General features: G+C 43.6%; 1 protein-coding gene across 1 annotated transcript in view; it reads left to right on the top strand.

The window, feature by feature from the left end:
* The window catches only part of LOC142558578 (uncharacterized), a 192,449-nt gene that overhangs the window by 125,416 nt on the left and 51,416 nt on the right, over window positions 1-15,617 (top strand). Inside the window, exons 54-59 of the mRNA XM_075670711.1 lie at window positions 2,587-2,694; window positions 6,157-6,198; window positions 8,387-8,509; window positions 11,695-11,954; window positions 13,687-13,901; window positions 14,459-14,658. Of these exons, the coding sequence (XP_075526826.1) occupies window positions 2,587-2,694; window positions 6,157-6,198; window positions 8,387-8,509; window positions 11,695-11,954; window positions 13,687-13,901; window positions 14,459-14,658 (948 nt within the window). The remainder of the gene's footprint in view (window positions 1-2,586; window positions 2,695-6,156; window positions 6,199-8,386; window positions 8,510-11,694; window positions 11,955-13,686; window positions 13,902-14,458; window positions 14,659-15,617) is intronic.

Genomic DNA, 15,617 nt, shown 5'->3' on the forward strand with positions numbered 1-15,617 from the left:
AATAAAACGCAGAGCAGTGCGGGGCCGCTGTAAGTATGAGGCGACGTGTGGAATCTGGAAAGGAGCAACGGTGCCAGCGCTAACATTCGCAAATGCCATTCTGTGCTTAAGATCGGTTATCCTAACAGGGTTGGAAATGACCAAAGTTTGGGAGGCCAGATGGTTTTGGGAGCCTACGGTAAAACCACAAATAAGGCAGTGCAGGGTGACGTGGGTTGGGCTTCGTTTGATGTCAGAGAAGCGCAAAGTAAAATTAACTTTGAAGAAAGACTCAGGAAGGTGTATCAAAATAAATGGACGGCTAAAGTACACAAGTATGTATACCTCAAAAGCGTGGACACAGAACGGAGGAAGAACTCAATAAACTTGGTAACCAAGTACAGGGTAAATAACGGCGTCAATAGACAACCAGGAGTTCTCAAAAAGAAAGTGAGAGAGACAAAGAATTGGATGCAAAGAATGGACACAGAAAAGAAGACCACGGAGAATTACAATAATGAGAAAAAAGTAATTGGAAGGGAAAATCTCTACGATAACATTAAGGGCAGCGCCTTGCTATTTAAAGCTCGAGCTGGTTGTCTTAAGACAAAAAAATACCGGAGCAAATATTCGCAACAAGATGAGGCATGCGTATGCTGCAGCATAAATGCGCAGACCGCTCAGCACAACCTAATGGAATGCGAAGGGATTCACCCAATGAGACTCGTATAGTAGTAGTAGTAGTAGTAGTAGTAGTAAGTGTTTCATTTACAGTAAGCAATATACAAAGCTCACTGCAGGGGCAGGGGCTAAAGTCAATCAAGCCTGACAAAGGTCCCTGTCCCTCCGCAGTTCGTGGCAGCTCACACGCTTCGAGTTTAACAGAGTCAAAAAAGAAAGAAGGATTGCAGTACATCAGTTTCAGGAAAATGGACAACCAGCAACTTGCAAGAGTACACATAACAAATCACATAAACAAGAGAAAATATCACATAACATCTTTAAATAATGATACAGAAGAAGTCGCGCAAGCCAAATTATATAGCTACACAAAATAAATTTCAAAAAATTGGAAACTTACAATGCATGAGGATGCAATGAAATTACATTACACATGGAAACACTCAGAATACTAATTTTTTAATCATTTAAGCATTGGTCGAGGCATGAAAATCCACAGGTTAATGTTGATACTGTGTACATTTGGTAATTAATGAGTTCTTTGCTTGTTTTTTTTAAATGCAGCACTACTAGCTTTAATGTTCGATCTATCTGCAGGGATATTAAAAACATGATGAGCCTGCTACGCGGCACTTTGCTTTCCGTAATGAGTTCTTACTTTAGGAGCTCGTATCCTTTTTTCTCGTAAACAGTAGTATGGTTTTACGATGCGGCTTTGTTCATATAATTTATTTTGTTGAATTACTTGGAGCAATTTAATGTAGTACAACTGATCAACCCTGAGCATGGAATGTTTTATGAACAGTGGAGCAGCTGGCACGTCTTGTAATTTTCCCCTGTACTTTTCGAAACAGCGCAATATTTTCTTCTGCATAGTCATAAGTCTATGGTAATTCCTTTGCGATGTTGTTCCTCAGAATGATATCCCATAAGTTACCTTAGAATGAAAGAGTGCATAGTACATATTTCGTTTTAACCTTAATGGGATTAAGTGTACTGTTTCGTGAAAACAACCAACTATTCGCGCTAATGCGCCAGTCAGGTGAATTACATGTGTGTTCTAGTTTAATTCCTCCTGAAACCACACACAAAGAAATTTTTGTTCCCTAACTTGTATAATACAATTTCCTTCAAATGTGACACGTATTTTACTTATAGGCTTGTTTATAGGTCGGAATATCACATAGGTTGTTTTTCTGGCGTTTAAGCGTAGCTTATTTTGCCTTAACCATTCTGAAAGATGCCTTAAATAGTTATTTACACTGACTTCAAGTGATATTAAATTGTCTGATGAAAAGAAAACGTTTCTATCATCAGCGTACATAATAATTTCAGAGGAATCAGGAATTTCTACACTATCATCTATATAAGCAAGGAACAATAGTGGCCCCAATATGGACACATGGGTGACTCCTTGGTTTAACTTTATCTTTTTAGACATTGTGCTATTAATTTGCACGAATTGATAGCGAACTTCAAGGCAACTACACCTTCCAGGTGTAGTTACCTTCCAAAAGCGCTTGGATTTAAAGTGGACGGAAGCATCAACCTGTCAGCAGTCGAGATTGGAGAGAGAGACGCTTAGAGTATTGGTGAAAAGAAATTTGGGAAAAAAATTGATACGAGCGGATCCGTTACAAACATAGGTAGCCATACAAGATAGAGAAGTTATGGAGAATAAAAAATTACGGAGATGTATACAAAAATGCTAGAATGAAAAACATGCGCGTCAAACTTGATTGAATCAAGCAGGCTTGGTGACTGTCACCGCCCCATTTCGAAGGGGGTGCCAGTGAATAATCATCAATAGCAGAAGGGCAGTCAGAGGGAGCGGAAAGATGCCACGTGCAGCGTGGCAGAACTGACCGCAACCCAGAAGTGTTTGCTTTCAGCGCAGAGCTGACGCTGCGCACCCGCTCCGTGCAGGTACCACGAGTGTGGCTCCGTGTCCTCCGCTCGTGATGAAGTTCTGCGCCAAGGGGGAAACCTCGGTGCTCGTGAAAGACGAGCTCGGCTGCGAGCAGTACGCATGCGGTAAGGCCACTGCTCACGCTGCCGTCATGCGGCGCCTTATTTCCACTTCTCGACTGCCGTGCGACGGTCGCGATGCTCGAAGCCAAGTAAAGCGGAACAGTGCAATTGTTTTCTTTTGTTTTATTTTGTCGTACCAAAGGCTGCTTGTCGAATCACTAGCAGGAAATCGCAAGACCCAATGCGGGATTATAAAATGAATATATATCCCAGAGTCCTATAATTTCGATTAATCAAAGTGCGAAATCTCTTGAAAGTGAATAATACCCCTGTCAAGCGGGCAAGTTAAGTGCACTTTGCCAAATCTAAACGTCGCAAGGGGAGTTCACTTCAATAAAACTTGGTGCTGGGCTAGTTGGTGATGCATTCTTTAAAACTGATATGGCGATAAAGAAGGCTTGTGCAGTTCGGTTGTGCACATGTGTTGTGATTCTTTTAAATATAGAACTTTTTCGAAAAATAAACCAGTTGTCAGTAGCGTTTCCTCGTCGTCGTGTCGTCTTTTCATCGTGTGTCCTTTTTAGCGCTACCATCAGTTTTAAAGGAGTTCACTTGGCGACGAGTGCACTCCGGTCGGAGTGCGTTCACGGGACGCACTTTACTGAGCGAGTCCGTAGCCTCGCCGCAAGGTTTGAATGGTACAAAATGCAATGCATAAAAAAAGGACACATGACTTCATTTCAGTTATTTAACAGCTTTTAACAAAATAATAAGAACAGAACTCGCTCATATTCTGTTTTAGCAGTAGAAAATGCAGTCTCGCCGCACGCTACCATGTTGTTCTGCATTGGCTAAGCATTCGTCTTGGCCGGCATTGACTTACAGCACCTTTATATGTACTATACTTTCGTCTTTTGGTGAGAAAATATACATTACGGTTGTTTTTATTCAGAATACAACGTAAAACAATAACTTTCTAGAAGTTGCTTTTTTTTCTTTTTTATCTACACATTCAAAAAACGCGCTCTTAGTCTGTCGCCATTCTTTATTTTTTTCGTTTTTTTTTCGGCGAGTGCCCTCTGTTTTTCTGTTTAGCACCGCGTAGCCTAAAGTGTCACTCAAGGTCCCGAAGTGCACTCCCCGTAAGTGCGCTCGCGCGCTTGACAGGAGTATAAGTAAATACGTCGCACGGTAGTGCGCTAAACTTATGACGTAAGTAAGTGTGTCCGGTGAATAGCATAATAAAGTCATAAATTCGCTTCAGTGTTGTTGCTATATTATTATAGTGAAGGACAATTCTAAACATAACTACGAAAAGACACAGGAATGGGGAGTCCCGCGTTTATCAGTCTGCAAGGGTCTTGCGTGCCTGCTATAAGATAATTAGTGGCGTCAAAGGAATCAACTTTAAGAAAGTGGAACTTTAATACTTGAGTAAAAGAACCTTCAATTACAATAAAAAATTAATCATAAAAGAAGTATGACAGCATCTTAGGCGCAGCATCATGTTCTAATACCCAAGCTGGAATGCACTCTTACTCGGGAAGCATTTAAATAACATGCACCTTACTTTTCTCCATTATAAATATGACCAGAAACTTCAGTTAGCTTTTACACCGTAATTAATGCCAGTAACGTTTGTGGTTTTGTATATTTGCATGCAGTGTTCACATGTATAGCTGCCCATTAGGACAAACTGTAAGACCTACCCGCTCAATATTTCATGTATGAAAACATGTAAAGACAATGAAAAAATACCAAGTCAATAAAAAAAAACCAATATATAGTCTTGTATATCTTTGTTTAGTCCCCACTATACCTTCTTGTATTTGTATAAGTTATTTAGGACTTCCTATTCCATTCGTATAGCACTCACAGGGGACCCTGATGATAAGAAGGAAATTTACAGAATAAAAATGGGTTGGAGTGCATTCGGCAGCCATCACAAAATGCCTCCTGGGAGCTTACCCCTTTTATTTAAAAGAAAAGAGTACAATCACCGTATTCTGCCGGTGCTAACATATAGTGCAGAAACTTGGAGGTTAACAAAGAAGCTTGAGAACAAGTTACGAATTGCGCAAAGAGCGATGAAGCAAAAAATCTTAGGCGCGAGGTTAAGAGAAAGGAAGACAGTGATGTGGATCACTAAGCAAACGGGCATATCTGATATTCTAGTTAACAGTAAGAGAAGAATAATGGAGCTGGACAGGTCACGTAATGCGCAGAGTAGATAACCGGTGGACCATTAGAGTTACAGAATGGGTGCCAAGGGAAGGGAAGCGTAGTTGAGAATGGCAGAAAAGAAGGTGGGGTGATGAAATTAGGAAATTTACACGTGCAAGTTCGAATCAGCGAATGAGAAGAAAATGTCATTATCAGTTATGTTAATAACGTCTTCTGGAAGCAGGTTATAATCCGCGTGATACAAGTAACAGAGCAGCAAGGACGAGGGACAAGTCGAGACAAATCCTGCGTTTGATCAGACTGTTGTCGTGTATCGCCATCGCAATAGCTTAACTAGGGAAATCATAGAAGGTACCGAGATCACACAGGCAGGAGAGGATTGCATCAGTTGGCCGTCAGTGGCTTTATCAAAAAAAAAAAGGAGAGCTTGAATTTGTGACATAGTCGGCAGTGTACCTTCCTCATCTCTGTGGATGGGTGTATATATAGTCTCAGGATCCGCAATAAAATCTTTGCTGAATGTTAGAGCTTGTCCTGTATCGACTTGTCCCTCGCCCTTACTGCACTATGTTAATTGTGTCACGATGAATAACCTACATTCCCAAATATATTCCCTTTTAATTCTACATATGTATTGTTCTTTAAAAAAACGAACTACCAGAAGTGTATGTTTGTACGGATATTCTTAGATTTCCTCTGAATTATCTCGGCAGAACGAGAGGTGCTCCGGTTCTAAGAAGTATTCTCTGGGATTAACGGCCGTCTGATTCGAATAGATACTGTGAAGAAATTTAAGGCGTAGTTTTGGCCTTCTTACTGTCCGCAGTTCCTATTCCAATGTCATTTTTATATCAGAAGTACGCGAGAATCTCAGTTACTACAAACAAATCTGGTAGCTTGATATGTTGCACTGCTTGTAGTCTATCGATGATGAAGGTCCCAAATCATACACTCATAATCTAGCATACATCTTGCGTACAGAAAGTAAAGTATTTGTTTTACGGTTTGTGAAGCTCCGCTAAAATTTCTTCGCTTGAAATATAGAATCAAATAATTGCTCATTTCAAACCAATATGTGATCGTACTTCGCAGTTCAAACGAATATCTCTGTGCAGAGAACGAATAAACTCTAATCAGACTGAAAATATTCAGAAAGGCATTCTCAGTCACCCATTTATAACGAGGAGAAAGCGAAACCAACTAAGAGCGCACTCCGGGCAATATGAAAAGTTCACTGACTAAAGATATATCCAGCGCGTGATGATCCTGGTGTGTCGGTCCCTATCTCGACAGCGGTCTCACTTGCTCAAACAGACGAAGACGGTGATCTCTATGTTTCAGAGTCCGGTGTCCCGCCTCCTGCAACTGCTCCACCGCCAATCGGTAAGCACCCCGTCCACCTGTAGCCGAATAAATGTCGACTGCTGAAAATATCGGCATAAACGTAACTCAGTCAACTCACGCCTAAAATATGGTTAGCATTGTTCGCTGCGAAGCAAAGAAAAAATACAGTTAGATTCTCGTAAGCACACAAGAGCGAACAACATTTTATCCCAGGTGTAAATGGCTCCATCTGTCACAAATTTCACTCTCTCTTTCAAAACTAGTACAAGAGACGGGGCAGCACGAAATAGTGAGCTCTCCCTCTTGCAATTTTGAAATAAAGTTGAAGGTCATCAAATATTTAAAAAACTTCCAGAAGTATATTCTGCAACTCGTCAAGAAAATCTCGCTGTGTGTAATTTTTGTACTTACACTTATCACAAAAAATAACAAATGCAAAGCAACCTTTTTTCCAAGAGGGAAAAAAGAATCAATCTTTGTAACTAAAGTGCCCATAAAGATATGATAAATTGCTAAACCAATTTGGAAAACGATCAAGCGATTATGGTTAGACGGTTGCTTGACACTATGACTGCGTTCGTCATACTTCTGACGAGAAGCTGAGGCTATCTCTGCATTTGGATATCAGTAACTCCGATGGAACTGGTAATTTCAGTGTGAAATATTCTTGTAGAAACAAAAGAAAGGGGCTTGTTCAAGATTATATACTCAGAACTGTGGCAGAACCGATAGTTTACTTTTGTACTGAGATGATACGAAAGGTGCACTAGTAGGTAGAGGCTTGCCAGAAGAACCCTCGATGACATAACGAAGTGGGTGTGATTAGGTCCTGCGTGGTGCGGCAATTAGCTAATAGCAAAGAGCGAGAGAAAGATCAGAGAAATCATGTTTGCGACTCCTAGTCCGAGTTATAGCTAACAACAAAAAAGACTGTGAATTATGAAAAATTAGTTTTGGTGCAGTTTTCCACTGCTTACATGTTCTTAGCCGCTGGTGGAAGAAAATAATGATAAATCAAACTAAAATTATAGTAAATAAGTTTAGCTTCTTAGGGATATTCTGGCTGATTTCCTAGACTAACTGTTGCAGAGATGTAGCTGAACGATGAGTCATGCGGACCTGTTATGCAGAAGAAAAATAAAGTGACGTGAATAGGTAGGAAATAGTAGGAAAGGCAAAGTAGGAAATTTATTTGTTGTGAAATATTTATTTTCGTCCGAAAGATTTACTTCAATACAGTTTCATCACAGTTCTTTGCCGAAAGGTGATGTGCCATAGCTTCGTGACCAAGTCATTCAGTCCACTATATCAGTGCTTGCGACTGCGTCGATGAGTTTTACTGTATTGGGAAGTTGAAAAAAGCGCATAAGCGCTTGCATAATAAGCTAGGAAGTGGAAATTAAACTCACCTACCAGGCTTGGCTCATCATATAGAGTTATTTGTGACACACATACGGGTCCTCAAAATTCCAGCAGAGTACGTACGGCGGACTCAATAGTGTGGAACATTAGCTGTACAAAATTGTTTTTGTTGAATATTTGGCTCATGTTTTTGTAATGTTGTATATGCTTTAATTAGAAATAATTCCAAATGATATACCACAATTTTGGCAACATGGCTGATGCTGATAATTTTAGCTATGATAATGATGCCACGACCGCAGTATGTCATTATAGGCCTATCGTTCTCTATTTCAAAGCGGTACCACGTACTGACGTCACACTTTTTATTTTAGCAAGGGTGTGACCAGCTTAGACACAGCAATTTTATTTTACGCATGGCCAATTCAAACCACTAAAGAGTGTGTGGCATTGCAGAGATGAGCAGCACAGTGACAGTTGCGTGATTCGCGAATCTGTACCTGCCAATGAAGCAACCGTGACAATGAGACGGTCTTTGTGCGCGTAACTGAAGAGTGCAATTCACACCAGGGTGGTTCGAAAACCACTAAATGCTCGTGTTTGCTGCCCGCCTTGAAAATTGCTTGCAATATTGAAACACACTTACGAAGCTTATTCCAGCCGAACCAATGCGAAGGAATCTAGCCAACTAAAGCAGAACACGGTCACGAAATTCATTCGTGTTGAATTTGTTATTTTTCGGAGAGAAACAGGTCCAGGACTAACTAGGACGAGAGCAGTAATTACTCCTACTAAGAAAGAGTAATTACTCGCAAGAGCGCAATTGCTGTCGCGAAATGACCCTGCCCTGCGGACACGTTTTCAGTCGAGTCCGAGTGCGAGCTGGTCGGCCACCACTTCAAGACGTTCGACGGTCGAGAGTTTGACTACAGCTACTGCAACCACGTGCTCGTACGCGACGCCGCTGCCGGAAACATCAGCATCTCGGGTAACTCTTCCATCTTGTGTTTTCCTTTCTACGTGTCTGTACCTAAGAAACATGCATTTATTTCGGACTTGTGCTGTATTTGGCTACTACGCTTAACCCAAAAACCCGCGCTACTTCAACCTCGTTCCCACTGACACATACCCGCGGCAATATAGTTGTGCCATTTGCTCCCCCTTTAAAAAAATTATCGTCCCGATGATAGAGACTTGTAAATCAGGGATAAAAAAGACTGCTCAGTCTTGTCAGTCTTCACAGTACTGATTCATACGAAGCACGTGAACGACCACGGGTAAATGCTGTCAGCGCTTTGAACACTTAGAGCCGTCTCGAACGACTTCGTAGTTGACGTCACTGATGCGTCGGAGAACTATGTAGGGCACGAAGTATTTGCGCAGGAGCTTTTCAGAGAGCCCACGCTGACGAATAGGTGTCCAGACCCACACTTTGTCGCCGATGTTGTATTTAACGGGTCTGTGCCGAAGCTTGTATCGTTTAGCGTCACAGTCCTGTTGTTCGTGGATTCGCAGACGCGCAAGCTGCCTAGCTGCCTCTGCTCATTGTGTGATCTCTTCAGCACCCGTCTCGTTGTCAGCAAATTCATGAGGGAGCATTGCATCTAATGTTGTCGTAACCTCACGGCAGCATACGAGACTGAAGGGTGTCTTGCGAGTGGTCTCTTGACGAGCTGTATTGTACGCGAAGGTGACATAAGGTAAAACCCCGTCCCAGTTCTTGTGCTCTACATCCATGTACATGCTTATCATACCAGCCAGTGTCCTATTTAGTCGTTCCGTCAGTCCGTTTGTTTGGGGTTGATATGCCATTGTATTCTGGTGGGCGGTACCACTTGGGACGTAGAACAATATCCAAACACTTTGCCATGAACGCAGTACCTCGGTCCATGACGACTACTTCGGAAGCACCATGCCTTAAAACGATGGATTCCAGAAAAAATTGTGCCGCTTCATCTGCTGTTGCCCACTGCAGAGCCCTTGTCTCGGCATATCTAGTGAGATAATCCATGGCGTTGATTATCCACCTATTGCCGGTAGTAGACGTTGTGAAAGGGCCTAAAAATCCATGCCCACTTGTGCAAATGGTGTGTCCGGTACTTGAACAGGGTGCAGCAAGCCGGCTGGCTTGGCTAATGGCGGTTTGTGACCTTGGCAATTCAGTCATGTCTGAAGGTAACGCTTAACGACCGCAGTAAGTCTCGGCCAGTAGTAATTCTGCCTAATCCGTGCCAATGTGCCAGTGTAGCCCAAGTGCCCAGTGGTCGGCACGTTGTGGCAGGCATGTAAGATTTCACGTCGAAGCGATGAGGGAACGACGAGCAGGTAGTTGCTACCATTAGGTGAGAAGTTCTTCTTCTGTAGGACGTTGTTGCGCAAGCCGTACGCCGCCAGCCCTCTTGCAAACACCCTCGGCACGCTGTTGGTTTGTCTTTCCAGGTAATCAATAAGCGGCAGCAATTCAGTGTCATCTCGTTGCTGGCATGAAAGAGCGGCAAAGTCCACGAGTCCCAGAAAGACTGTGTCGTCATCGTTTTGTGCTGCCTGCCTAACAGGAGACCGAGAAAGGCAGTCGGCGTCTGCGTTCCGTTTTCCCGACTTGTATGCGACAATAAGTCTAAGACTCCAGCGTGCGAGCCGGCCGGAAGGATCTCTCAATTTAATGAGCCAGCAGAGTGAATGGTGATCGCTAACGACGGTGAAGGACCGACCGTACAAGTACAATCGTCACTTACAGCGCATGAATAGACGAGGGACAAAAAAGGACGACGAAGCGCTGTCTGAAATACCAACTAGCCCGTACCCAAACCTTGCTTCAGTACAAATAGGGAATAAATTTCAGACATGCCCATACCATTGCGAGGCATTCTTTTTCAGTGGTGTAGTAGTTAGCCTCGGCTCGGGATAGTGTCCTACTGGCGTAAGCGATCACCTTTTCGCTGTCATCGTGCCATCGTACGAGCAATGTCCCTAGACCGGCATTACTAGCGTCTGTAGTCAATATCGTCGGGGTGTCTTCATCGAAGTGCGCTAGCACGAGAAACGTTTGCATGCATTGGCGGAGCTCGCGAAGTGCCCGCTGCTGGTCTTCGCCCCAAGTACAAGGGATATCTTCCCTGGTGAGCTGTGTTAACGCCCATGCGATGCGCGAGAAATTCGCAATAAATCACCGGTAATATGCACAGAGTTCCAGAAAACGTCGCACGGCCTTTTTGTCTGACGGGGTCGGAAAATTAGCGAAGGCAGCAATTTTACCCGGATCAGGCCGAACTCCTTGGCTACTGACGACGTGACCGAAGAGCTGGAGCTCGTGAAAACCGAAATGGAACTTCTCAGGCTTCAAAGCGAGACCAGCAGAGCTTACTGCCTCAAAAACAGTTTTCAGCTTTCGTAAGTGTTCGTCGAACGTTGCGGACAAGACAGTCACGTCATCCAGGTAATCAATAAGCAGCAGTAGTTCAGTTCATCCCCTTGTTGGCGTGAAAGGTGGGCAAAGTCCCCGAGTCCCAGAAAGGCTGTGTCTGCAACGTTACTCCACCAGTTGCAATCAATATGGACGAGCTTCAACTACGTCGGTAAGTTTATCCCGTAAGAAATATTATTTATAAATAGCAGTAATTTCCTTCCGAACGCTCACTCTTGTGTCTGCGCTCAATGGGAGGTTTGACTCGTTGCTGATTGAAACGTTACTTTCTGAGACTCACCACAAAGAAAGAAACAAGTCAGACAACTAACAACTCGATTTTCCAAAAATACTACTCAATCTTGATTCACTACAGCACAATATTCGGCGACAAAACAGAAAAGAAGCTGTATGTCGAGGAATTATACTTTAGCCAACATTTTGCGCAAGTACATTTTGCTTTGGTACAAACGGATTGAGACGGAGTAAGATATTTGCTTTCTGATAAGCAGGTATCTTTCTTTGCGTACAAGACGCTGAGATACGCCACAAGACAGTAAAATGGCGATACACTGGTTGGCATAAAACATACAATTTGCGTATGGCTATTAAGCTTGACGCAAAGACTGACATATAGATTTACGTGCTTTGAACGTGAGAGCGTTACAGCTTGAGGCACGTAACGTTGTCACGGTAGGCGTTCTGTTCATTAGAACGTTCTCCAAAGACACGCCGAGTGCACTTCAGTACACGTCATGCCCTGTTCACAGTGCAGAGAAACTGCGCACTGGAGGACGAGGCCAGCTGCCCCAAGCGAGTGAGGATCGAGCAGCTGGGTCACCGTATCGTGCTGGGCACCGACTTGTCGGTTCGCGTGGACGACTTCGAGTACACTGCGAAGCAGTTACCCCTGCTGGCGGAGCGCATTCCAGAGTTCGAGATCATGAACATCGGCGAACAACTCTACTTCCGCTCCCGAGTCTACAGCGTCCAACTCAAGCTCGACGTTCGCGGCCGAGTTGGCGTCACGGTAAGCACCACGACCAACGAAGTCGTAACTGAACGTTTAAAACTCCTGCTGCGCCATTCATTGCGCGTTCTCACCCTCTTTATGTGAAACTCCATGAAGAAACAAGAACCTTTTTTTTGCAGCAAGATAATTTTGTTTCGCATTTTAAGGAGCATAGCGTTCGTCATAATGCCAATTTACCGGGTGATCATTTTTAAGTTCTACATAATTTTTAAGAAATAGCATGTGTCAGGTAGCATAATTCCAAGCCTTGAGCTAGAATATCTAAAGAGGCGGATATCACTTGCACTAGAAATTTAAGCTTATATTCAACTAAATAACAAAAATTCACTAATTAACTTATTGTTTATTTAATAACTAGTTTCGAGAGATTCATTGCCAAGTTTTGCGTCGATAAACATAGGTTACCCACTTACTTTTGTGCTTCAATAAAGAAAAGAAAATGTTTTTATAAAAACAGTAAGTGGAACAACATTTTATACCAGTATGTTGGCGGATATCTCGAAACCCATGATAACCTCCGAATGGATCCCTAGCGGATATGCCTTGCAAGCTAACCGGCTACAATTTATAGATTGCAATGCGCCATAGGGTAATTTATTAAGAAAGTAATTAGCGAACTCTGTCAATTAGTTTATTATGCGTTTCGATTTCTCGTGCAAGTAATGTCAGCATTTTTTCAATATTTTAGCTCAATGAATGAAATTATGCTATGCGCCGCAAGGGATCTTTCAAAATTCTGTAAAACTTGTAAATCATCACCCCGTATCTTGAAGCTACTGAAAGTTCTGTAGCGCTGACAACAATAATGCCGATTTTGCACTGTCGAGTTCCATATGACGATAATCTAACGATTGCAGTTACATCTTGTCTGATTCTGAAAGCAATCTTGACATGTGGCTGTCGCGAGAAGGCCAGTTATGTGTTGAAAAAAAACAAGGCTTCATGTCTAAATAATTTTGAAATTTTAGGGTCTTACGTGCCGAAATCACGATATGGTTATCAAATGCGGGAGTTTAACGTATACCCAATGCATGGCCGTTCTTGCATTTCACCTCCACCGAAATGACCACGCGCCCACGGACTTAGCGGCGCACCACCATAGCCACTACGGTAGAGATCAAAACTTCATGACTGAGGCAAGTACTAGAAGCAGACATTGATAGGTTTAACGACATGTTGGAATCGTTGCTTCATGCAAAACGTGTAAGAGTATTTTCTCACGATCACTTCCCAATGATGAGAAAACCGTAGGGCATGCCAAGATCGGCTCGAACATTTTTGTTTCCCATTGCCTATGAGCTGTTGCAACGCCTTTAAAAAGTCCTGCCACCGAGACGACACGGGGAAGTATCCTCTGGCGCGAATTTTTCTCTGAGCCCAAATTTTATGTATATCCGTTCACTGAGAACTTGGCATACTCGTTAACATATTTTGTTGCGAGTGGTACACGTTCACTGTGCAAGTGTCGCGGAATGTGAAAAAGAAAGAAGACGGTAACGATATATTTACTACCACGCTCTTATAGCTGTGCGATAACACCGAAAATAAATTGTTCCACGACGAATCTATTGCGAAAATTTTGTTTGTTGCAGTAAAAGCCTGCTAGATATTTAATTATGATTACTTGATATGGCGGAGTCTTACATAATCAGCCGATCGAGGCAACCTTCATCTGTCATAGCTGGGCACTCGGCTATCACCTTGGTGTCCGAATATTTCATTCATCCAGGTGAACACCTCCTTGAACGGCACCCTGGCTGGCCTCTGTGGCTTTTTCAACGGTGAACCATCTGATGACTTCGTGACTCCGTCTGGAAGCCAAGCGTCTAGTGTCGTGGAATTCGGCGACAGCTGGCCAACGCCCGGTGCGGGAGAGGAGTGCCGTCCCCTCGAATGCCCGAAAGAAATGTTGATAGCAGCGGCAGCCATCTGCAACAAGCTTAGGTACGTGCAACCTGTTTTCCGGTGGGTGCTGCTCACGTGGACAGATTAATAGGCGCATGGACATATACTTTCGCTTAAATGCTAACTTGAAATGATTTGCTCTTGCATCGCCGGTGCTACTATTCTGCCAGCACGAGAAGCAAGCACGACTTCGCTACTGCTCCGCTGTCGGTTTCAATTTAGCAATTGAGACGTCTTTACTACAGCGACAAATTAGAAAACTAATTAATAAACATTTTAATTAGCTGCCTGTGTGCTGAGATTTTTCACAAAAGCGATGTGTTCCTTTTGACGCATTCTACCTGATGATTTTTAAAATCTGTTTCAAATAAACCAAGGAGAAAGTTATTAGCGAACCATCATTAAAAAAACGATGCTCTTGGACTAGGACGCACTCGTAACCCCTTGCAGTGACAATCCGCTACATTATTCCGACTAAATACATGCAGAAAATTGGTCATTACGCTTCATTGGTGCGTATTCCTGTTGCTTGCAAATTCCGTGGCACGCGAGACCACTGCCTAACGGCTGCATGCGCGGTCCGTTCCTTCTCGAAGGGAGGAGCCCCTGTCCGCGTGTCCGGGGCTGGACACGCAGCTGTCCAACTGCCTCAGTGCCACATGCGAGTGCCTACAGCGCGGAAACGGCACCGGCGAGTCCGAGTGCGCCTGCGAGGCCTACCTGGACGCGGTCACCCACTGCGACATCGAGAACCGCGACGAGGCGCTGCAGGGATGGAGGCTACGACACGGATGCGGTCAGCAGCCATCAGTTTGCCCAGTTTTTGCTGAATCACAGCAACGCGCGACCATTGCTGCAAGCTCGGCGAGTTGGCCAGTGGCATTAGGAAACTTGGCTAAAGCGCGAAGGAAGACAAAGCCCAAACACGAAATGAGTAGGACCAGCACGTTGTCTGCGCATTTCCTGTTAGCATTTCGTCTTCCTTAGCGGTACAGCCATGTTTCATTTTACACGACCAGTCACTGTAAAGGGAGGTTGAAGGCCACATGGAATTTTATCTCACGACAACAGAAATTCTAGCCTTGTTTTGAAACGCAGTGCTGTTGTCATAATGCAGACTCCTTACAGCTTAGAAAATTTCTTTAATGCAAGTTGGCGTTGCTTTTAACGACAAACTCAGTCTCTTAGAGACAGCAATTTTTTCGTAAGTGCAACGCCTCCTCGCAATGCTATAGTGCTGTCGCGAAGACAGACAAGAATGCCATCGCTTCAGGGCGTCAGAGTTATTGGCAAAACAGTTTCGCACATCGACGGCTGTTATTTTCAACTGGGAGCCGTCGTGGCTGAAATTTTGAACTCCCGTGCTCACAAACACTCACCGAATAAAGTATTACTGGACTCACGTAGCCCAGAACGGTTCCACTCTTCTACTTATACCTATCCCAGAACTTGACTAACGCTGGTCAGAGAATACACAGCCGAAAGCCGTGAAACGCTTTCTGCGTCCACTTAAAAAATATCGAGGGAAAAAGTTTGTCTCTGCTCTAAGTCAACTCTTCAAATAATTAATTGCGGATCAACTCTTAAAAGCCTAATTCCCCCCAGCTTCAGTACCAAGAAGCGGTGCTTTCATACATACATCGGCACAGTCGGGACCTTCGAGTTTTGTTAAGCACTTGTAAACTCACGAGTACACGTTGCACTTTGCCTCCATCTCTGCTCGGCGGGCCATGAGTGGCGAAGGAAGTTAGTCCG

The sequence above is a fragment of the Dermacentor variabilis genome, chromosome 9 (assembly GCF_050947875.1).
Source record: "Dermacentor variabilis isolate Ectoservices chromosome 9, ASM5094787v1, whole genome shotgun sequence".
NCBI classification, from domain to species: Eukaryota; Metazoa; Arthropoda; class Arachnida; order Ixodida; family Ixodidae; genus Dermacentor; species Dermacentor variabilis.